At 38.8% G+C, this 23,025-nt stretch overlaps 1 protein-coding gene across 3 annotated transcripts in view; it reads left to right on the top strand.

Annotated features, from left to right (window-relative positions):
- The window catches only part of tafa5a (TAFA chemokine like family member 5a), a 269,415-nt gene that overhangs the window by 234,223 nt on the left and 12,167 nt on the right, over nucleotides 1–23,025 (top strand). For 2 of the 3 annotated variants that reach the window (XM_049473638.1, XM_049473640.1), the window contains exons 3-4: nucleotides 3,371–3,498; nucleotides 21,819–22,063. In XM_049473638.1, coding sequence (XP_049329595.1) covers nucleotides 3,371–3,498; nucleotides 21,819–21,827 — 137 coding nt within the window. In that variant the 3' untranslated portion in view covers nucleotides 21,828–22,063. The remainder of the gene's footprint in view (nucleotides 1–3,370; nucleotides 3,499–21,818; nucleotides 22,064–23,025) is intronic. The other variant, XM_049473639.1, reaches the window with a different exon arrangement.

Below are 23,025 nucleotides of genomic sequence, written 5' to 3'. Positions count from 1 at the left end.
GCTGCTAACCCCGGCTAGCACTGCTGGAGCAGTAATAGCATTACCTGCTTAGCGCTAGCTCTTTCACCGCCGTTTAGAGGTGAGATATAAAATCTGCCTGTAGTTTGCATGGTTACCATGTTAAAACAAGCTATGTGGGACAAACCGCTAGCTAAAATCAATCTGATAACTAAACGGAAGCTCTTTACTCACCCAAAGAAATAGTTTTCAGCAGAGAAATCTGTGTAGATTAGCATCCAGTGCTCATTTGACTTTATTTTTATTTATTTATTTACCTAAAAAAAACACTCACTGGCTGTGTAAAACCTTCAAAAAAGTTCTGCCAGAGTTTCTTCTGTACCATGTCATAAACAGTGGTTGGGTTAGGCTTGAACTATTGGCTACACTGCCCCTTTGATTTCTAGTGGTACTGCATAAATGTGAATGAAACTAACTCAAGAGTATGGACAGAAGGCTACATTTGTATAGCGTATTCAGCAGAGAAATCTGTGTAGATTAACATCTAGTGCTAATTTGACTTTATTAATATGTATGAATTACAGTTTTGTTTAGTTAAATATGGTATATGTGTCACAGAGCCTTTAAAATCTGTGTAAAGCTCCTCTGTCCTTCACTTTAACTGACATATACCGAACATCCAGAGTGCATCACAGGACAGTGTGTAAATGTGTGATCATGTGACTTATTTGCAAAGGTGTGCTAGGTTAAACTAGTTCCTTTTCAAAAGGCATTTTTGCCTTCATTGGAACAATTCAAGTGCTTTAATTAAATGTTTTACCTATTACATAAAAAAAATTAAATGTCAAAATACAAGTAATAATAGGTGTGCTGTGTCATTAATTTAATAATTAATATTACTTGAGGCTTTTAACCTTAAAATATTTACAGTCCTGTTCCCACAATAAAAAAAAAAAAACATTAATGATCTGTTTACTGAATTGATTTGATTTAATTCTGAATTTGACATCGTATTCAAAAATGGGTCTGGGCTCTGATGTGTTAAGGGAAATCCACCTTTTTTTAATTCTTACATTTTTAAACCCTAATACATGTAGTTGTTGTTAAAGTGTTGATAAAGTGTTTTTTGTAAGCTATACTCATAGAAAAAGTGTATTGTAATGCAATATATCAAATTATTATCATAATAATCATCATATAACACCATTTCTTCTCAGGTGAGGCTCAGTATAAGGATGTGTGCTGAGGGATAGATGTCTGCAGCAGCTTGTTCATGTCACTGTGATCTGCTTCCCACATGACAGGCAGGGAGGAATGTGATGGGGTGAAAAAGCCAGAGCGCTCAGAGCCGAGGCTCGGGCCGATCATGACACAAATACACTGCGGTTCAGTCCGGCACCACTGCCCCCGCCGCTCCCGCCACCGCCTTCACACCCAGCCTCCACTGTTAGATCGATCATGTTTAGTGTGAGCAGTCTCTTCTGCCTGACATCAACACAAATTACATTTTTACAAATACAGAAACACCATGCTGCTGCGCTGGCAGGCAGGAGGAACCGTACAGAAGAATGCACAGTGTGAGAGACAGTCAGATCTAGGAGAATTTCCACAGTCCATAAGTAAAAGCAAAGAATACAGTAGAAAATTGTAAATGCAGTCCACAAAATGAAACGCAAAATCGCTATTACACTACATTTCATTGCATTTTACTTGATATCTTTATTGAAAGCCATTTGCAGCCCGTTTCCTGTTTTGGAGCGGCCCGCGAGGTATTTTAAAAATAGAATGAAAGTTAGCCCGCTGTTAAGCAGGTTTTTATAATCTGCGCATTCCTAGCGCAGAAAAACGGAGCAAAAGAGTCTAAAAGCGGAGAGGGTGCGCATTTCTAGCGCAGAAAAACGGGCCAAAGAGCCTAAAAGTTGCCGTAATTAAGGAGTTTAATATTAAGAGACATCATGAAATTAAACATTAGTTTGAAAAAATCTTAGTTTACACAACACTGTCAAAGATAAAGATAGTAAGTCAAGTAAAATGGTGTGTAAATGAAATAATCAGGAAAAAGTATTATTTAAAGTGGTATATTTCATTATTTGTTTTATTATAGAGTCTGTGGCCCATGACTTCAAATATATTTCTCCTTCTGGCCCCCAACAAAAAAAGTTTGGACACCCCTGATCTAGGAGCAGCCTAGAATTTGTGCCACAATGAAATTTAATCACTGGCCAATTAGAAACAACTAACTAAAATTGGTGTGGGGATTAGTACCCCCCCCCCCCCCCCTTTTTAATAAAGTAAAGGGGAAGCATCATTAAAAAAAGTAACCTTTTCCTGGTAGTTCTCTTCATACTATACACCAATTCAATATGTTTAAACATATTCTGTTCTTTTGATATTATGTTTTTTTAGCTGAAACATAAGAGCTCCACAGGGACTTAGCCTTAGCATTATTTGCACAGCCTTAGCATTTTGTTGTTTACCAAAATACTGTGGCTTTAATTTAATTTAATTTTTTTGTGGTTCTAATTTATGCAGCATGTATGTGGAGTGTCTGACGGGATTTATGCTACAAATAAATTCTTTTTTGTAAATGTATAAAATTTGAAAGCAGCAGCTGGCATTTCCTCCCCAACCAAATATATGCAGCAGAAACACTGTGTTTTTCTACAGTCTAATATTGAGTTTAACCGGTGGTTTACATCTTGAGTCTCTTGATTGTAGACTTAGATAATGAAACGCCAAACTCCTGGAGAGTGCTCTTGACTTGACTAGATGTTACAAAGGGGTTTTTCTTCACCAAGGAAAGCATTGGGATCATCCACTTGACCATTTAAAGATGTTTTCAGTGGTCTTTAAAGTTTTTTTTTTTTGGTGCATCTACACTTAAAAGGGTATTCCTTTTTTTTTAATATTTCTACATTTCTAAAGTTTTGATTTGGGTCACTTCTTCAGTTTCTGCTCTTTATCTCATTGATAAATGTTTTTTTTTTTTTACCTAAAAAACACTCACTTGCTGTGTAAAACCTTCAAAAAAGTTCTGCCAGAGTTTCTTCTGTACCATGTCATAAACAGTGGTTGGGTTTGGCTTGAACTATTGGCTACACTGCCCCCCTTGATTTCTGGCGGTACTGCACAAATGTGAATTAAACTAACTCAAGAGTATGAACTGAAGGCTACATTTGTATGGCGTATTTAATGTTGATCATAAATGAAGGTTTACATTTAAATACTACACGTTAATTGATGCTTGCATAGGTTAAACTGTCTTTTTCCACAGCCCACAGTAATAATAATTTCAAACCTCTATGTGTAATCACTTCTTATTAATGCCAAAGTATTATATTCATGCTTTATTGCTGAGTTACGTGTATGGCGTTGTCAGCAGGCTTTTTAAACTTTTTTTTTTCTTCTGCAGCTCGTATCGTGAGGACCAAGCAGTGGTGTGATATGGTACCGTGTCTGGAGGATGAAGGCTGTGACCTATTGGTAAATCGGTCAGGCTGGACTTGTACGCAGCCCGGGGGTCGGGTCAAAACCACCACGGTGAGGCTCCACACATCTCTCTCAATCTCCAGTTCTTCATTACTGTTCAGCTTAGCCTGGGGAAGGGGTCTTATTGTTCAGACTGGGTACAGTTTGTTCTTTAAAAGAGGCACCTGCCACCTTCTCAAGAGTTTGTGTTGTGGAATAGAAAGCATATTGAGATACATAGTCTGGACGTTTTCTTATTTGAAGGTCGTAACGCCATCGCACCTACTCACATTCAGTGTGAAGCAGATTCAGTGTGAAAGAGAATCTCACCACAGTTTTATTAAACTGCCAAGAAAAATCATTTACCACTCCAGAAGGGATCATTAGACTATGATAAAAGAGTCTAGGAGCAAGGCTGAAGTCTCATTTCAGAAAAACGTAGCTTCATAAGTGTAAATAAATCATTCTCCTTCAGAAAAAAGCACCCTTGCTTGGTTTATGATAACTAATCTTTAAATGAGAACGCACTGAACATTCTTTCTGAAGGTAATGACTTTTGAATGAACCAGACACTTGTAGATGTAAAGCAGAAAAGATTGTTTAATATAAAGGAGTTCATGCAAACTCAAAACAAAGCATGATCTGATCAGACAGCCAAACAGTATAGTAAGCAAAACAGACATGGACACGGAATTTAGACGAGTGGAAACAAGGGACAGACAACCAGGTGATCAAAACAAAGAGGAAACCCAAAGAAGAGACACCAATAAACAAGGCAAAGATATCATACACAAGATAGACAAACTAAGGACACCACTTAATACAAAAAAGAGTATAGTTGGCAATACTTTGCAAAGTGACAAAGATACTGAACAGGTATTTTGAACAAGCAATCTCATGAGAAACAGGTGGGTGTGATCAGAATTCTGGTGAGCAGGAATAAGAAAACAGTTCAGCACTTGTTAAGGGTGATGGTGAGACAGTGACATTGTGTAGAGGTCAATTATAGTGGTAGAATTGTGAGAACTGTAGTCTTGAGAGAGGCAGTGGGAAAACCTGGGACTGTGAAAAAAAGTTACGATGGTTTTAACAATCAACACAATTTCTGTACTTTCTGTGTTTCAGTTAATATTATCAAGATATTTGAAGTTATACAGACTGCAATTGTAGGTCAAGCTAAATACATTCCAAAAAACTACCCAGCAACCAAAATACATTTTAATGGGTTAAAACCATTAGTCCAGAAAAGAAAGTGTATATACAATCATACAAATATATACAGAATAGAGATGCATGAATACAGATACTGGTTCTCATGTTCCAGTACTCATACTCGTATGCCAACGAGGCTCCGATACCAACATCTGATACTTAAATAAAGACACAACTTTTGTTTCCGACAAGTTCCTAGCTCGAGTCCACATTATATACGATATATTTAATCTCAGATTGCAATATATAGATGTGGAAGTAAGAAAACAAAAGTGTACAGCTGTGTTTTAATGGGTAGTATAAGATCCAGGGCAAGAAGAAAGGTGATGTGGTCGATGTTGGATGTAGATTTTATGTGATAGAAACGTGCTGCTTAAACATCCTCAAGACAACTGAATCGATTTTCTAAACTAGTCTCGGGATTACCCAAAACCAGTACACTTTAAATATACCGTTTAATTTCACACAAAGCAAAGTAAGAGAGGAATGGCGGCTTTTCAGAAGGAGGCTCAAGAACTCTCCTAAGTAGTTAGAGAACTTGCGTAATTGTAGGGTAGAGAGAGAGTCTGGCCATTTTCTTTTTATCAGCTGTAATTACACTCAATAAGTCCACTCTTAATGTTAATGATGGGAGCAGATGGGTGATCATGGAAAACGAAAAAGGTACGTGAATGAGAGGCAGGAGGGCAGAGAGAGAGAAAAACGAGAGAGAGAGAGGAAATGAGGTAGAGAAAGCGAGAGAGAGAGAGAGAGAGAGAGAGAGAGACTAATAGTAAAACTCTGCAGCTCCTGTCTGTCTTGTCATCAGCAATTAGAGCTGGTTAATTTGAGCTGATTCGTTACACACCGCTCATTTGCATCTCATCCCATCTTTTAATGTCATTCGGTGAACTTTACAAACTTGTTGGCTTTCATAGCGTTGCCACCGTCTTTTTCATCTGTTGACTGACTTATTTATCACTTGTTTGGGAGAGAAGTAATTATAGAAATGTGTTATTTGTTCTAAAATGCATTATTATGTCTTTATTACATTGTTATTTGTTATTACTAGAGTACTTTTGAAATTACAGACTAAATAAAGTACAAATGTCTTAGCTTGTAAGCACAATGATCCATGAATAGTAATTTCTGGTAGACATTTAGAGTACTTTCTTTTAAAATTCACTCAAATGGAGCACAGTCGTCAGTTCTTCTGCTCCACATGTACCAAGGTTCAATTCCCTGTACAGGCAGGACCACCACTGCTGTAGTAGGACACACTATTTATGCCTGAAAATGTAATGTTTCGCTTTCAAGTATCACAGGATTAAAGGATGTGGATATGTGTGTTCCACACAGCAATCACTTTTCAGTCTGACTAACTGTAGACGTATTTGACTACTGTGTGAAAATGCAAGCGGTTAAAATCTAATAAAAATACATTCCAATTCTAGATTCTAGATTCTTTATAAAGTGAACAGGTTTTAGACAAGTCCAGGACACCTCTCAGGAAGTAGGAAGTAGGAAGTGCAGAAAGTAGTTGGCAATTCTTTGGTATTAGGTGAGTAAAAGAAATTGAACAGGTACCTGTTGGGGGTGGGATCCGTTCTTGAAGATGACACGTCGCAATGCTCATTGCTATCTTACACACTGTCAACAGTCTGCTTTCATGCCTTGCACCCATGCCGTCAAAATAGCGTCGATGCAGGTGCGCCACTGACTGAAATGAACCTAGACAACAATCAATTACCCAACACTTACCTCCCAGCCTACAGCACTTAAAGAACCTGCTACCTGCTAAAGAAATGCTGCAAGATTAGATTTTAGCCTTGGTGCTTAAATACTACAGCACACCTTCATGGTCAGCTCCGTTGTGTGGGGGTTCTACATAATATCAGGCAGGTGGTGCTAATGTTTTGGCGGATCTGCGCATGTTTTAAATAGCTCCTCAGTTCAGTCAGAGCAGATGCTGCAGGTATTTTTCCGGTGCCAAAAATCTCAGAATGTAAGTCACTCGCTTGCTTGTGTTTTAGTTCAGCTCTCATTCTGTTCCAAGTGCATATGTTCCAGTCTAGCTCACGATAGTGTGTGTGTGTGTGTGTATTACTGCAAGTGTGTGTGTGTGTGTGTGTGTGTGTGTGTATACAGATTGTCGGTATGTGTGTTTCTGGGCACAGATCCATCTCAGGTTCCCTTGTTTCTCATGCTTGAGATCCAGCGGAAGGAGCTGCCAAGCATCAACATTAATGCCGAGTGTATGCCAGCTTTTAATAGACAGGTTTTAGAACGCCACACTGCAGGGATACAGCCGGAACAAGAGCCGACACTAAAGCCTGATGTCTTTTACATTAGTTACTGCGCATTAAAGCAGAATGTGGTAGAACAGTTGAGTGAGGTAGAAGTGATTAGTGCTTTTACGCTACATGTTAAAACAACTGTGCGCACTAAATGACAGCAAGCGTGTAAAATGTCTATCGTATTCAGTTTTATAACACCGGAGAGAGTTGTGTGCCCTGCCTCCTACTATTTTCCCCATGCAGGGTTATAAGATTGAGGACATCGAACCTACGGGAATGAGCATAAGATGAATTCAAGGGCTTTTGCAGTGGCAGTGTATGATTACATTTGTAGCTAAGTTGTCAATAAAGAGTTGAACAGTTTTGATTTCTTTTTTTCTTTCATTTTATTTCTAATTTTCCCCCATTTTTCTCCCAATTCAGCAAGGTCATTTGTTCCACCCATCCTGCTGTTAGTCAGCTGTATATCCCCCCATCACTAGTGATGCTTGATGCTTTGTATCTGTATTTGATTAGATTAGTATCTGTTTTAAATGCATCTCAGATCAGCTCCTGAAGTGGTTTGTTTGAGGTACTGGATTTGTATCTGCTTTAAATCTGTCTCAGATCACATCCTTAAGTGGTTTGGGTGATCAGATTTGTATCTGTTTTAAATTGGTCTCAAACAACCTAAAGGGATTTGTATCTGTTTTAAATGCATCTTAGAACACCTTTTAAAGTAGATAGCGTGGTCAGATTTGTATTTGTTTTAAATGCGTCTCAGATCACCTCCTGAAGAGGTCTGAGTGATCAGATTTGTATCTATTTTAAATGTGTCTCAGACCACCTGCTGGGATTTCTATCTGTATCTGTATTTGATTGGATTTGTATCTCCTGAGTGGTTTAAGTGACTGGATTTGTATCTGTTTTCAATGCGTCTCAGATCACCTCCTGAAGTGGTTTTAATGATCAGATTTGTGTCTGTTTTAAATTCGTCTCAGACCACTTCCTGGGATTTGTATCTGTATCTGTATTTGATCCGATTTCTATCTGTTTTAAATGCATCTCAGATCACCTCCTGAATGTGTTTGAGTGACTGGATTTGTTTCTGTTTTAAATGCGTGTCAGATCACCTCCTGAAGTGGTTTTAACAATCGGATTTGTATCTGTTTTAAATTTGCCTCAGATCACCTCCTGAAGTGGTTTTAATGATCAGATTTGTATCTGTTTTAAATTGATCTCAAACCATTTCCTGGGATTTATATCTATATCTGTATTGATCTGATTTGTATCTGTTTTAAGTGTGTCTCTGACAACGTCCTCGAATTTGTATCAATTTGTGTATTTGATCAGACATGTATTAGTTTCAAATGTATCTCAGACCACCTCCTGAAGGGGTTTTAGTGATCGGATATATATCTGTTTTAAATTCATCTCAGATCACCTCCTGAAGTGGTTTTCATGATCGAATTTGTATCTGTTTTAAATGCGCCTCAGACCGCTTCCTGGGATTTATATCTATATCTGTGGTGATCAGATTTGTATCTGTTTTAAGTGTGTCTCAGACAACCTCCTGGAATTCATATCTGTATCTGTATTTGATCAGATATGTATTAGTTTCAAATGTATCTCAGACCACCTCCTGAAGTGGTTTGAGTGATCAGATTTATATCTGTTTTAAATATCTCTTAGACCACCTCCTAGGATTTGTATCTGTATCTGTATTTAATTGGATTTGTATCTCCTGAAGTGGTTTGAGTGATCAGATTGATATCTGTTTTAAATGTGTCTCAGATCACCTCCTAAAGTGCTTTAAAGAAATCAGATTTGTATCTGATTTAGATGCGTCTTGTATGTGTTTACACTTGTTTTTTAATGAGGGTTGGCCTTATCCAAACATAATCCTGATGCTGAATACTTATGATATTAGAAATAAACCATGTCTAGAAGCCCCAAGTTTTTAAAAAGAAATTTTAAAGTAAGCTCAGTTTATTACTGTTTACAATGTGAAAGTCATTCGTGATGGAATGTTGGATAAAACACTACTGACACAAGCAGTTTTCAGCCAGACTTCACTACCGGGGAGAAAATGAGAGAGAGAGAGGGAGAGAGAGAGGGAGAGATAAAGGCTAAGAGAGAGAGAGGGATGGTTCCAGCTGAATTACCTCTCAGTAATAAAACCCAGGTGTTCCTGGATGCTATATTTGAATAAACACTCATTACCACTATCTTATTTGTGATTGCTCATTGCGTTTTTCTCTCCTCCCCAGAGAATAAAGTGATTCATATGCAATTGCAGACACCTTCATTTTAATGGCAGATTTGCCAGCAGGGTGAGCCGTTTCTTTTTCTTTTTCTACTTTTTTTTTTGCTCTTTTCTTTCCCCCTCTCCTAGACTAGAGCTTCGGCCATCTCCATCAGGATGGAGTTCTAGAGCTTTACATAATGAGCCAAGCTCAGTTTAACATCACCCACAGGCTTATCCCATTAGATCTGTAGCTGCATGCCCCTCATGTTGTATGTCTGCCAGGAATTCTGGGTAAACTGATGGCTGGGAAGGATACATCAGTCGCGTCAGTCGAAGCACTCCAGACTTCAGCTGCGTTTTACAATATAGTGCTTATCTATCTTATTGTATATGATGTTACTTTGCATTCAGGGTGAAGTAGATTCATATTTAATTAATTTTTAAAGTACAATTAAATATCACAGCTTAGAAAGCCAGGTTTGTAGAAGCAGTCTGCATATCTGGGTGCTTAATTTTATGTACCTGAGGCCCCGAAATTGATTGGAACTTAAATTTTGCTTGAAATCACACATGTGGCTAAATACTAAATAAATAAATAAATACTAGATACTAAATAAAAATAATAATTAAATGTATGCTCTATAAAGTTAGGTAATTCTATTAATCAAAGCTGTGGATAATTTACTAATAAAAAGATGCATTGACCTATTTTTTTAGCCTAACACACCTTTTGCCGATCGCTAAAGATGGCACATTTAGGTTGAGTTCAGTTCAACACCTTCTGCAATAAGATATAATGACTCAAATGTGCTCTACCAAACCCTCATCTCCTAGAGCTTTGGCCATCACCAGACATCCCAAGTCTCCCGGAAATTGCGGGAGTCTACCACATATCAATAACGACTCCCTGATTCCCGCAAGTTAGATAAAATCTTCTGGAATATAGAACAAGTGGCCAAGAAAAAATAAAATACAGAAGGTCATTACCGATTCAATACCGGGCACAGAGAACAGGAAATGAGGGGTATATATACAGGGCAGCACAGGTGAAAACAATCAGAATAATTAGTATGAAGGAGAGTTTGTGAGACGCAGTGGCACGTGACTGGGAGAGTCATGGGGAGAGAGAGCACAGGGGAGTTCTAGAAACTGTAGTTCTGAGTCACTGAATTAAAGTCCATGGCAGGCAGAAAGGAGAAAATGGCTGGCCTGACAAAGTAAAAGAAGGAGCGTCATCTTTTAAAAGTCAAATGTAATGCTTTTTAAGACCTCAATAAATATAACTTAAGGCCCAAAAAAATTAGTCAAATGTAATCATAATGTCTTAATTGGAAAATAATTTATTGTATTGAAAATTAAAACTTATTTTCAAGTTTCTTTATCAGTTTTGTACCATTGTCATGCAGACCATGTTAGCATGTTAGTTAGCTCCCCCCTAATGTTAGCTAGCTCTCCGCTAACCCTAGTTTTTTTTTCCTGGTATCAAAGCTAACTCGCTGCTAACATTAGTAGGTTAGCTAGCTCACCGCTAATGTTAATTCCACTAAGCTTAGTTCTTTTCCAGTTACCGTTAGCTAGCTCTCTGCTAATGTTAGAAAGCTATGCACTAACCTTATTTCTCTCTCCAGTAACGTTAGCTAGCTCGACATGAATATTAGTTAGCTTTATACTATCCTTAGTTCTCTCCCCAGTAACGTTAGCTAGCTAACCTCTACTGCTGGCTAGCTCTACGCTAACCTTAATTATCTCCCCAGTAACGTTAGCTAGCTTGCCGCTGATGTTAGCAAGCTGTACGCTATCCTTAGTTCTCACCCCAGTAACGTTAGCTAGCTCACCGCTAATGCTAGCTAGCTCTATGCTATCCTTAGTTCTCTCCCCAGTAATGTTAGTTAGCTCACCGCTAACCCTAGTTTTTTTTTCCCGGTATCGTAGCTAACTCGCTGCTAACATTAGTAGGTTAGCTAGCTCACAGCTAATGTTAACTCCACTAATCTTAGTTCTCTTCCCATTTACATTAGCTAGCTCTCTGCTAATGTTAGCAAGCTCTACACTAACCTTATTTCTCTCCCCAGTAAAGTTAGCTAGCTCGACGCGGAAATTAGCTAGCTTTATTCTATCCTTAGTTCTCTCCCCAGTGACGTTAGCTAGCTTGCCACAGATGTTAGCTAGCTCTATGCTATCCTTAGTTCTCTCCCCAGTAACATTAGCTAGCTCTCTGCTAATGTTAGCTAGCTCTACACTAACCTTATTTCTCTCCCCAGTAATGTTAGCTACCTCGCCACGCATGTTAGCTAGCTCTATTCTATCCTTAGTTCTCTCCCCAGTAACGCTAGCTAGCTCACCGCTAATGTTACCTAGCTCTATGCTAACCTTATTTCTCTCCCCAGTAACGTTAGCTAGCTCACCGCTAAAGCTAGCTAGCGCTATGCTAACCTTAGTTCTCTCCCCAGTAACTTGTGTATTGCTAATGTGCTTTCCCACTGGCATTAAATGCACCACTCAAAAAATTTAATACCTACAGCAAATTTACAGTAAATTTAAGACAATTTAAAACCTAAATTATCAAGATTTTAATTTAGGATATTTTAAGACTTTTTAAGGACCTGCGGGAACCCTGATCATGGTTCCCATCAAAACTCAAAATCCTCAATTCTCCTCTGACTACTCTAAAATATATCCATGTCTGTTAAAAAAAAGTAAATAAAACAATAAAAGTCTTGCCCATTGTACAGTTTTTAATTTAGTAGGATGATTTTAGCATTGCCCACGGGGGACTAAATGATTGCACAAGGCATGTTGAAGTAATGTAACTATTGGGGTGGTCCAATGTGAATATTGGAGTGTCCAAGTCCGGGATGTCTGCATCACAGACTGGGGTTCTGGTGTTGTAAAACACGAGCCAGGCTCAGTTTAACAGAACCCACAACAGAACAGCCCAAATCACCTCAGCTTATCCCATCAAATCTGGGTTTAGACAGCTTACCAGGTGGAACAATTCAAATGAGCTGGAGCGCGAGCCAGACGGAGCAAACGATTTAAGAGAGAGAGAGAGAGAGAGAGAGAGAGAGAGAGGTACAGGTAGAGAGAGAGAGAGAAAGAGAGAGAGAAGGAGAGATGCTATTACCCCCTATTAGCATGAAGTCCATTTAACTTATTCAAGTCATTTCTGAATCAGAGCGCATCAGCAGCCGCTGTTCTCCTCGCGCCGCCGCCGCTGCTGCTGCTGACTGAGAGGAGATGATGGGGAAGGTCTTTGATTTTCCACAGCATTATCTTTGGAAATGGTAATTTCATCAGGTTAGACAGGCTGCCAGCCGACGACAGGGCTGAGAGATTCCAGGTGTGTGTGTGTGTATGTATGTGTGTGGAGAAGAACTGGGCCTCCATTCTTAGATGTTTTGTCATAGTTTAAACTAACTGTCTCACTGAATTCTGCACTTTAGACATTCCCTGCTGGAACCCAACAACAGGCTAGTACTGCCTCTATCTGCTATGCCACATTTACATTAGTCAGAATGAATAACATAGAATCCACAGAAAACCTCCAAAGAGCTGCAGCATCATCTTGCTGCAGATGGTGTCACTGTGCATCGGTCAACAATACAGCGCACTTTGCATACCTCAGGCGACTCTGTTTGTGGCGTGCTTTTGCAGAAATGGCTTCTTTCGCATCACTCTATCAAACAGCTTCTCCTTGTGCAAAGTGCGCTGTATTGTTGACCGATACACAGTGACACCATCTGCAGCAAGATGATGCTGCAGCTCTTTGGAGGTGGTCTGTGGATTGTCCTTGACTGTTCTCACCATTTTTCTTCTCTGCCTTTCTGATATTTTTCTGGGCTTAACAAGAACTGTCCCTGTGGTCTTCCATTTCCTTACTATGTTCCTCACAGTGGAAACTGACAGGTTAAATCTCTGAGACAACTTTTTGTCTCCTTCCCCTGAACAACTATTTTAAACAGTCTTTGTTTTTAGATCATTTGAGAGTTTTTTTGATGAGCCCATGATGCCACTCTTCGGAGGAGATTCAAAAAGGAGAACAACTTGGCCACCTTAAATACCTTTTCTCATGATTGGATACACCTGGCTATGAAGTTCAAAGCTCAATGAGGTTACCAAACCAATTTTGTGCTTCAGTATGTCAGTAAAAAGTAGTTAGGAGTATTCAAATCAATAAAATGATATGGTCAAATTTTGGTTTAATGCATATTGCACATTTTCTGTTAGTACAATAAACCTCATTTCAATCCTGAAATATTACTGTGTCCATCAGTTATTAGATATATCAAACTGAACTAACTGTTGCAAACACCCAAATATTTAGAACTAAAAAGGATTAAGATTAATAGGGATGCTCAAATTTTTTTCATATGACTGTAGATAGAACACAAAGTGTTGCATAAGTGTGAAGCTGTGGATTTCTGCAGCTCCTCCAGAGTGACCATGAGCCTCTTGGCTGCTCCTCTGACCACTTTTCTCCTTGCTCGATCTGTCAGTTTGGGTGGACCATGGCCAAGTCTTGGTAGGTTTGCAGGTGTAGAATACATTTTCCATTTTTGGATGATGATGGATTAAACATACTTTAGGGATGCTTAAAGCTTGGGATATGTTTTTATTACCTAACCCTTTATCCTAACTTTATCTCTGACCTGTCTGATAAGTTCCTTGGCCTTAATGATGCTGTTTGTTCACTTCTGTTCTCTCACAAACCACTGAGGTCAATACAGAACAGCTGTGTCTTTATACTAAAGACTAAAGACTGAAACTAAATTACACACAGCTGGACTCTATTAACGTATTCAGTGACCTCTGAAGGCAGTTGATCGCACTAGAATTTATTTAGGGGTTCGTTTTTATTTCACTTCACAATTATGTGCTACTTTGTGTTGGTTTATTACTTAAGATCTCAATAAAATACATTTAAGCTTGTGGTTGTAAAGTCACAAAATGTGAAAAAGTTATGAAAGTATGAATACTTTTGCAAGCCACTTTATACTGAACTGATTATAATGCAAGGCAAAGTCAAATGTGATTTTTTGTGATCTAAGATTTGAAGGTTAATGTGATTAAATTGGATGAATGTGGTTAGTTTGTAACATATACTAAAAAAAAGAGAACACACCATAGAGTTTAGGTGGCTTCTGTTTGCGGCAAGAAACCAGTCCCCCTCTCTTATTAGCAGAGCCAAAATGAGAAATAAGAGAATTAAATGGAGGAGATGAGGAGGTGGAGGGGCACAACAACTTGTCATGAGCATGTGAACAAGGTTACGCAGTTCTCAAAAATGTTGTTCTTGCCCACTTTACCAAAGTTACATAGCGCAGTCTGCAGCTAATGTTAGATAGCATGCTTATCAGATTGCTTGTCAAAGTCTGTCAGATTATAAAGTCTGTTAAAAAAAATGTTTTACGTGTTCAGTGGAGTTATGGATAGAAGAGACTGCCAGACGGTTCGCTAGATGTTTGCTGAGATATCCCAGGTGTTATGATATGGTTTGTAGTTTGAAAGGTGGTGTGGGACCAAATGTGATTGTTTGTTGTTTACAAGTGTATCCCTGTCATTGTGATGTACAGTAGGAAGAATGCACTCCATTTAAAATCCAAAGCAATGCAGAAAAAATACATTGTTTTCTGTATTTGACACAGAATTACACAATAAGTCTAGACAATCTGTAGTTGGAATGGTGTTCATGAACGATCTCATTAACGGTTGGTAAAAATAACCTGGGAAATATGAAAGAGCTTAAATGGCACTCTAGCGACAGAAATGTTGCACAACCATTGCATTGTTGTCATAATTATTGACTGCATATTATTCTTATGTATATACAGCTCTGAAAAAATAAGAGACCACTTCAGTTTCTGAATCAGTTTCTCTGATTTTGCAACATTTCTCCCAAATTCCAAATAAAAATATTGTCATTTAGATATTCATAAAGTTTTAATAATTCAGAGATCAATATTTGGTGGAATAACCCTGGTTTTTAATCACAGTTTTCATGCATCCACCAGTCTTACACACTGCTTTTGGATAACTGTATGCCTTTACTCCTGGTGCAAAAATTCAAGCAGTTCAGTTTGGTTTGATGGCTTGTGATCATCCATCTTTCTCTTGATTATATTCCAGAGGTTTTCAATTAGTAAAAATCAAAGAAACTCTTCATTTTTTTAAGTGGTCTCTATTTTTTTTATTCCAGAGCTGCATTTTGTATATGAGCAAAAGTTGTATTATTTTACATTGTTTCCAAGATCAATGCCTATGGAAGGTTAAGGACCTTAGTGGCCATATTGAACCCACAACCTTGTGTAATCAGTAATCAGTAATCCAATGCTCTAACCACTGATCCACCACTGTCCATATATACAGTGCATCTAGAAAAAAAATTAATATCACTGAAAATTTACTTTAACTCTCCAAACCATCAGTGACCATCAGTAAATGTTGCATTTCATTTGGAAATCAAGGGACCAGAGTCTGGAGGAAGAGTGGAGAGACTGGATTGGAGAGTCCAATCAGTGATGGTTTGGAGAGACATGTCATCTGCTGGTGTTGGTCCACTGTGATATATCAAGTCTAAAGTCAGTGCAGTGTTTCCCCAAGAAAATCTCACAACACTTCATGCTTCCCTCTGCTGAAAACTTTTATGGAAATGTGAATTTCATTTTCCAGCAGGACTAATTTTCTAATTTTCTGAGATACAGACTTTTGGGTTTTCATTGGCTGTAAGCCATAATCATCAACAATAATATAAAATACACACTTAAAATAGATTTAGACACTCTGTCTGTAATACATCTATATAATATATGAGTTTTACAATTTAAACTAAATTTCTGAAATAAATCCCATCCCATGTCAGTAGTGGGATACAAAACCACACCTCCAGAGGAAACTGCAACCTCAAAACAGCTCCATAGAGTACCTTAAGAGCCTTGAGAGCACCTGATCTGTATCGGATCTGTACTCAGTAATCAGATAAAGCATTGTTATCTGTATCAGCAGAAGATACATTGGATTGGAGCATTCCTAACAACAACTGTATTCAATTAGGTATTGCGTTTAGATGGTGCCTCAGGAGTAACCCCCCCCCCCCCCCCCCCACCCCAGATAACAATAATTGAACCCATTAAGTGTCTTCTTTTGTAAGGCTGCATGCTCCTTCCCTCCCTAATACTCTGATTACACCATCAGTGTGAGTGCCTCTTAATCAGCTGTTGAGCTCGGCGATGATTGGGGTATTTAATCACTGAAAAGAGGCCTTGAGTCTGCGGCGTCCGCCGAGAGCGAAAGCTGCTGATTATAGTGATCAGTGATCTTTCGCTGAGATGCAGGATCCCAACTCTGTTTCTTGTGCCAGTGCGTCCACATTGTTTCTGTCTCTCCATCTGGAGACGTGACAGAAAAAGATGCTCTCCAGATTTCATCTAACCGCTAGCAGACCGATGTGATGAATCGCTGAATCGTCAAGTGGCCAGATAATACAGTGTACTGTTTTGTCTGAATAGTTTAGCATTCAATAGTTTGATTCAATTTTTTTAACAATTTACATTGATGTACACTGTGTCTCTGACTTTACATCCACAAGGTGGAACATCTAACGTAGGTTGAAGTGTCTAATAGAGTGAAGGACAGTGAGTGGAGATAGTGTTTAAAAACTCCAGCAGCACTGCTGTCACAACACACACTTACAGGGGTTGGACAATGAAACTGAAACACCTCTCATTTTAGTGTGGGAGGTTTCATGGTTAATTAGAGCAGCCTGGTGGCCAATCTTCATTAATTGCACATTGCACCAGTAAGAGCAGAGTGTGAAGAGTGTTCAATTAGCAGGGTAAGAGCAGCACAGTTTTGCTCAAAATATTGCAATGCACACAACATTAAGGGTGACATACCAGAGTTCAAAAGAGGACAAATTGTTGGTAAACGTCTTGCTGGTGCATCTGTGACCAAGACAGCAAGTCTTTGAAGTCGTTGTGATGTATCAAGAGCCACAGTATCCAGGGTAATGTCAGCATACCACCAAGAAGGACCAACCCCATCCAACAGGATTAACTGTGGACGCTGTAAGCGGAAGCTGTCTGACAGGAATGTTCGGGTGCTAACCCGGATTGTATCCAAGAAACAAAACATAAAACCAAGGCTTCCCAAATCCCGGCACAAATTAAATGTGTTTCAGTTTCAATGTCCAACCCACCAGGTCATTGTAACTGTTTGTCCCACATTTAAAAATTCACATAAAAAATTGATGTCTTTATTTTTTGAATTTGACCTATATAGCTAATATAGGCAATGTAAAACTAACTGGGATGTCCAGTTCAGGCTTTAAGATGGCTGTTACTGTTGTTTTATATAAGAAATGCAACTTTGTGTGGCTTACAGTGTCAGAAATACTTGAGGCATGTGTAATGTTGTAATGCTGTAATGGTTTAGAAATTTAGAAATGCATTTAGCACAGAGCTGTTGGTGTACTTAGCTACATTAGGAGAAGAGTCCACTTCAGTTTCTGAATCAGTTTATATTAACATATATAAAGTTAATATTCATAAAGTTTTAAGAGCTCAGAAATCAATTTTTTGTGGAAAAACCGTTTTCATGCATCTTGGCATGTTCTCCTCCACCAGTCTTACACACTGCTTTTGGATAACTTTATGCCTTTACTCCTGGTGCAAAAATCAAGCAGTTCAGCTTGGTTTGATGGCGTGTGATCATTCATCTTCCTCTTGATTATATTCAAGAGGTTTTCAGAGATTTGGTAAAAGTACAGTTCAGGCTTTAGGATGGTTGTTACTGCTGTTTTAGTTAAGAAATGCTACTTTGTGTGGCAGTGTGGCAAGTGTGTGATGGGATAGTTTAGTCTTTGCTGTACTGAGAATATTTCACCAATGGTGTCCTGTGGACAGTGTTTTGTAAACTGCTATCTCTGACTCTATATCTACAAGATGAAGCATCTAGGTAAATGGACAGTGAGTGGTGTTTAAAAACTCCAGCAGCACTGCTGTGTCTGATCCACACATTGCAGCACAACACACACTAACAACACCTCATTCACAAGAGGCGTCATCCATATCTGTTTTTGTGTTGAATATCGAGCATAATTGGACCTTTAAAATGAGCTCTATGATGTTTCATATGATGTCTCTCAGTGTAGTAGCAGGAGGGAAACTTTTGCCACTTCTGGAGCTCCAATTGTAACTTTGACACTTTGAATGATCACTGTTTTGAATCCCAGATCACGTCATGATTTTACGGCATCAGCAGCCGGAGTCTGAGCGAGCACCATTGGCCATGCTCTTCCTGGATGGGTATATGATCCTGTATTTTGCCTCATCACTTGCACAGGCATCTGTTCGCTGATCTGTTCGCTGATCTATAGTGTTGGGTGGGTATTACTAGTGATAGGTAGCGTTCATATGAGTGGAGATTGGGTGGAGATTGGGTAATTGGCCTTCCAAATTTAGGAAAAATTGGGGAAATATGGCTCCAATTGTCACCATGACACAAGGATCACTGTTTTGAATCCCAGATCACGTCGTCATTTTATGGCATCAGCAGCCGGAGTCTGAGCGAGCACAATTGGCCATGCTCTTCCTGGATGGGTAGATGGTGCTCTCTTTTGTCTCATCCTTACCACAGGCATCTGTTCGCCGATCTTTAGTGTCGGGTGGGTATTACCAGTGATAGGCAGCGTTCATATGCGTGGAGATTGGGTGGAGATTGGGTAATTGGCCTTCCAAATTTAGGAAAAATTGGGGAAATATGGCTCCAATTGTCACCATGACACAAGGATCACTGTTTTGAATCCCAGATCACGTCATCATTTTATGGCATCAGCAGCCGGAGTCTGAGCGAGCACAGTTGGCCATGCTCTTCTTGGATGGGTAGATGGTGCTCTCTTTTGTCTCATCACTACCACAGGCATCTGTTCGCTGATCTGTTCGCTGATCTATAGTGTTGGGTGGGTATTACTAGTGATAGGTAGCGTTCATATGAGTGGAGATTGGGTTGAGATTGGGTAATTGGCCTTCCAAATTGAGGAAAAATTGGGGAAATATGGAAACCTGAATATACCTGATACTGCGGATAATAATCTGAAATTTTATACAATGCAGATAAGCTGTCAGAATAAAATGTGAATGTGAAAACAGTGTGAATGTCTTGGCAGAACTGTTGCTGTAATTCCTATGCAAACTTTTCTGCGAGTGTGTTTTGTGAAAGAAAAAAAACAAAAAAAAACGGCTAGTTTGGAGATGTGGCCGGCTGGTGGGGAGCAGAGTTCTGGGACGGCGGTGAAGGCCGTGGATGGCAGATACCCCAGCCGTGCTGGTGTGGATGCTGGGGCCTGTGTAATTGATCCCATTGGGCCTGCTTGGCACCGCAGGACACATCCCAACCCCGGGTTGAACAGAATCGCCGTTGAGACGACAGCTGCTTTTCCATGCAAACAGTGCCGGTCGCTGCAAACCATTAGCTCCCACTGCCAGCTCTCATCTGGTGAAGCCAAGTCAGCAGTCCAGCCCCAGTGCCTCCATTTTAAGTCATTCTAGAAAAGAAGAAAAAGAAATAATAAAAAAAAAAGAACAGTGGTTCAGAGATTCAGAGATGAGCTCAGCCATGGCTTCTTCTGCCATGTGTTGGGATTGTTATATTTAGGCTCCAACCAAGAAAAATAGTCAAGAGAAGTATTTCTAAAAAGAAATTAATTAATAAATGCAAATAGATTTGAGCATCTCTAAATGGTTTTCAGCCTTTAATATTAATAACTGCGCATTCCGTAACTTCCACCACTAGTGCTTCATTCTGTATCAATCCAACTCCAACATTCCGTACCACACGCTTCTTCAAGACACGCCGAACAAAGCAGGGAACCAGTACAAGGTGCTCGCTTTGTTAGCCAGCCAGCCTCCCATTAACTGCCGCCAAGTTAGCCGGACGCCAAGAAACAGATGAAAAACAAACAAAAAAAAACTTGTGTTAAAAGAGACACGGTTCTGCTAAACATTCCGTATTTGTCTGCCTCTCTGCTTTACAAAATGTCATCAAGCGTTTTCAGGTAAACACGAAAGGGTGTAAGAAATTATTGATGTATTAAAATAAGCAATATTTTGTTCAGCAATACAGTATAGATTGTAAAAAAAAACAATTAATACATTCATCACCATGATATTAGCTGCAAAAAGTGGAAGAAGGAAACGGCAAAGTGCAGACGAAGAAGAAGATAACAGCAAAAATAAGATAAGCAGAAAAATAAATGATAAAAAAATTATGTCATATTTATTGAGCGATGCATGCAGGAATAGTGTAATATGTGTAATGCACATGTAAAGCACGTGTAACGCACACTTAATTTTTTTCAGATTATCGAGCAAACTTTGATATCAGACAAAAATAAATATATAGTCAAAAGTCATTTCTAAGGCTTTGGGACTATTATTCACAATTCAAACTTGGTGAATCTTCCCAGGAGTGACCAGCCGGCCAAAATGACTCCAAAAGGGCATGGACGACTCATCCAGGAGGTCCCAAAAGAACCATGAGCAACATTTAACTGCAGAACTGCAGGTCTCACTTACCTCAGTTAAAGTCAGTGTTAATGTTTCAATAATAAGAAAGAAAGAGACTGGTTGAATATGGTCTCCATGTGAGAGATACAAGGCAAAAATATGTTTTATATTTTTATATATTTTATATTTACTCAGGTTATCTTTGTCTGATATTAAAGTTTGTTTGACAATAGGACATATATCAGTATGACAAAAAAGCAAAAAAAAAAAAGAAATCTATAGGGGGGCAAATACTTTTTTATGCCACTATTTATGAACATGATATAGTGCAGCTCTTTGTGTGGTGAAACTTCTTCCCCTAGATAGATAGAAGTCTTCAGATCTCACTGTTCTGATTGGATAAGAGCATTTTTGCATATGGTGGTGCATTTGTATGCTATGACTGTTATTTTTGACTAAAACTGGATATTAAAAATATCACTATAACAATATATATTTAAAACACTTAAGCAATTGGTTCATGTTCATGTACTTAAGGGGGGCCTATTTCAATGATTCAGTACAGGGATTAGACCTGGAATATAATCAAGAGGAAAATGGATGATCACAAGCTGAACTGCTTGATTTTTTGCACCAGGAGTGCAGGCATAAAGTTATCCAAAAGCAGTGTGTAAGACTGGTGGAGGAGAACATGCCAAGATGCATGAAAACTGTGGTTAAAAGAAATGTGATCTTTGCATTATTTGAGATCTGAAAGCTCTGCGTCTTTTTTGTTATTTCAGCCATTTCTCATTTTCTGCAAATAAATGCTCTAAATGACAATATTTTTATGTGGAATTTGGGAGAAATGTTGTCCGTAGTTTATAGAATAAAACAACAATGTTTATTTTACTCAAACATATACCTATAAATAGCAAAATCAGATAAACTGATTCAGAAACTGAAATGGTCTCTTATTTTTTTTTTTCCTAGAGCTGTATATAGTATATAGTATATAATATATATATATATATATATTGTACTGACAGTTCTTGCCAATACACAGCTGTAATAAACACAGCACTTACGTGTTCCTTCAGCGACAGGGTCAGCTGTGATTTATGCCATGCTTCGCCACTGACCATAAACCTGCCACCACCACCACCTCCCTCATTGCCCCCTCCCTTGTGATTGCAGGCTCTATGACGCGAATGGAATCTCCCCGCTCCCAAACCGCATTCCCACCTAAAACATGGCGGAGCACATTGGCGAACCTGACAGACAAAAATCAGCCCCTGGTCCAGAGCAGACAACACCACAAACAACAACAACTACAACAACAACTACAACAACTACAACAACAACTACAACAACTACAACAACAACTACAACAACTACAACAGCAACAGCAAGAGCATATGCCAGTGGGCACTGTCAACCAGGTACAGCTTAAACTTAAACCTAAACCTCTAATTAAGACAAATGTGAGCACGAACCCCATCTGTTCCTAAATGGGAGGTGATACTGTAATAGATTATGTAATGATGGATGTCCTGTTTGTCCTCCTCCGTGCTGCAGCCCCAGGTGTACAATCCCCGTAAAGAAGTGAGAAAACACTAAAGAATCCATACAAACTGCATTAGGTCATCCCATTGATTTAGGAGCTGTTAAAGTGTAGTCCTTTAAAGACTGCAAAGTAATTGCAATGCAAGTTAGATAATGTGTTAGACACACTAGTGACCCCAGGAATAGGGATGTCCTGATCCTTTCCAGAGACTCGAGATCAAGGGCGATATGCGTAGGAAAAGGACCTAAACGATCCATACAAACTCCATTAGGTCATCCCATTGATTTGGGTACTGTGAAAAGTGTAGTCCTTTAAAGAGCAAAGCAAAGCAATTGTAGTTAAAGTGCTGTAGGTAGAAGCTTCAGGATGTCCCTATCCTAATCTGGTTATTCGAGATCGTGAATCAATATTGTCTATTTTAATCTCAATCCAATTCTCACACTCTTTATTTTAACCACATTGTTGAAGGTGCCTTTACTAGCAGCACTGAGGAGAGTTCTCAGAAAGCAAATGAAGGAATTTATTTAGAGTCTGCAGTGTGAAACTATTTTACAGTGACGCATCAAAACATTTTTTGAAATTTATGGTGCACCAGATGGACGAAAATGTAATGCATGATAACGCTGTTGGATATCCCAATATCAATGTAAAATTGAATAAATTAAGATCCAATATTTGTTGAAAGCGATGAGGCATTATTAGTTTTTTAGCACACATATCATTTAATTTGAGTTGTTAGCATTCATTTTTATGTACTTAGCATAAATATATTGTTATATCTTATCCAGATAATGATAAAAAGGTAATTTATCTATCTGAAACTGTAAAAATTCAGTT

This window comes from Astyanax mexicanus, chromosome 2, assembly GCF_023375975.1.
Source record: "Astyanax mexicanus isolate ESR-SI-001 chromosome 2, AstMex3_surface, whole genome shotgun sequence".
In the NCBI taxonomy this organism is placed as follows: Eukaryota; Metazoa; Chordata; class Actinopteri; order Characiformes; family Acestrorhamphidae; genus Astyanax; species Astyanax mexicanus.
Note: the sequence above shows the minus strand (reverse complement) of the source record. Positions and strands in the feature narration are given on the sequence as shown.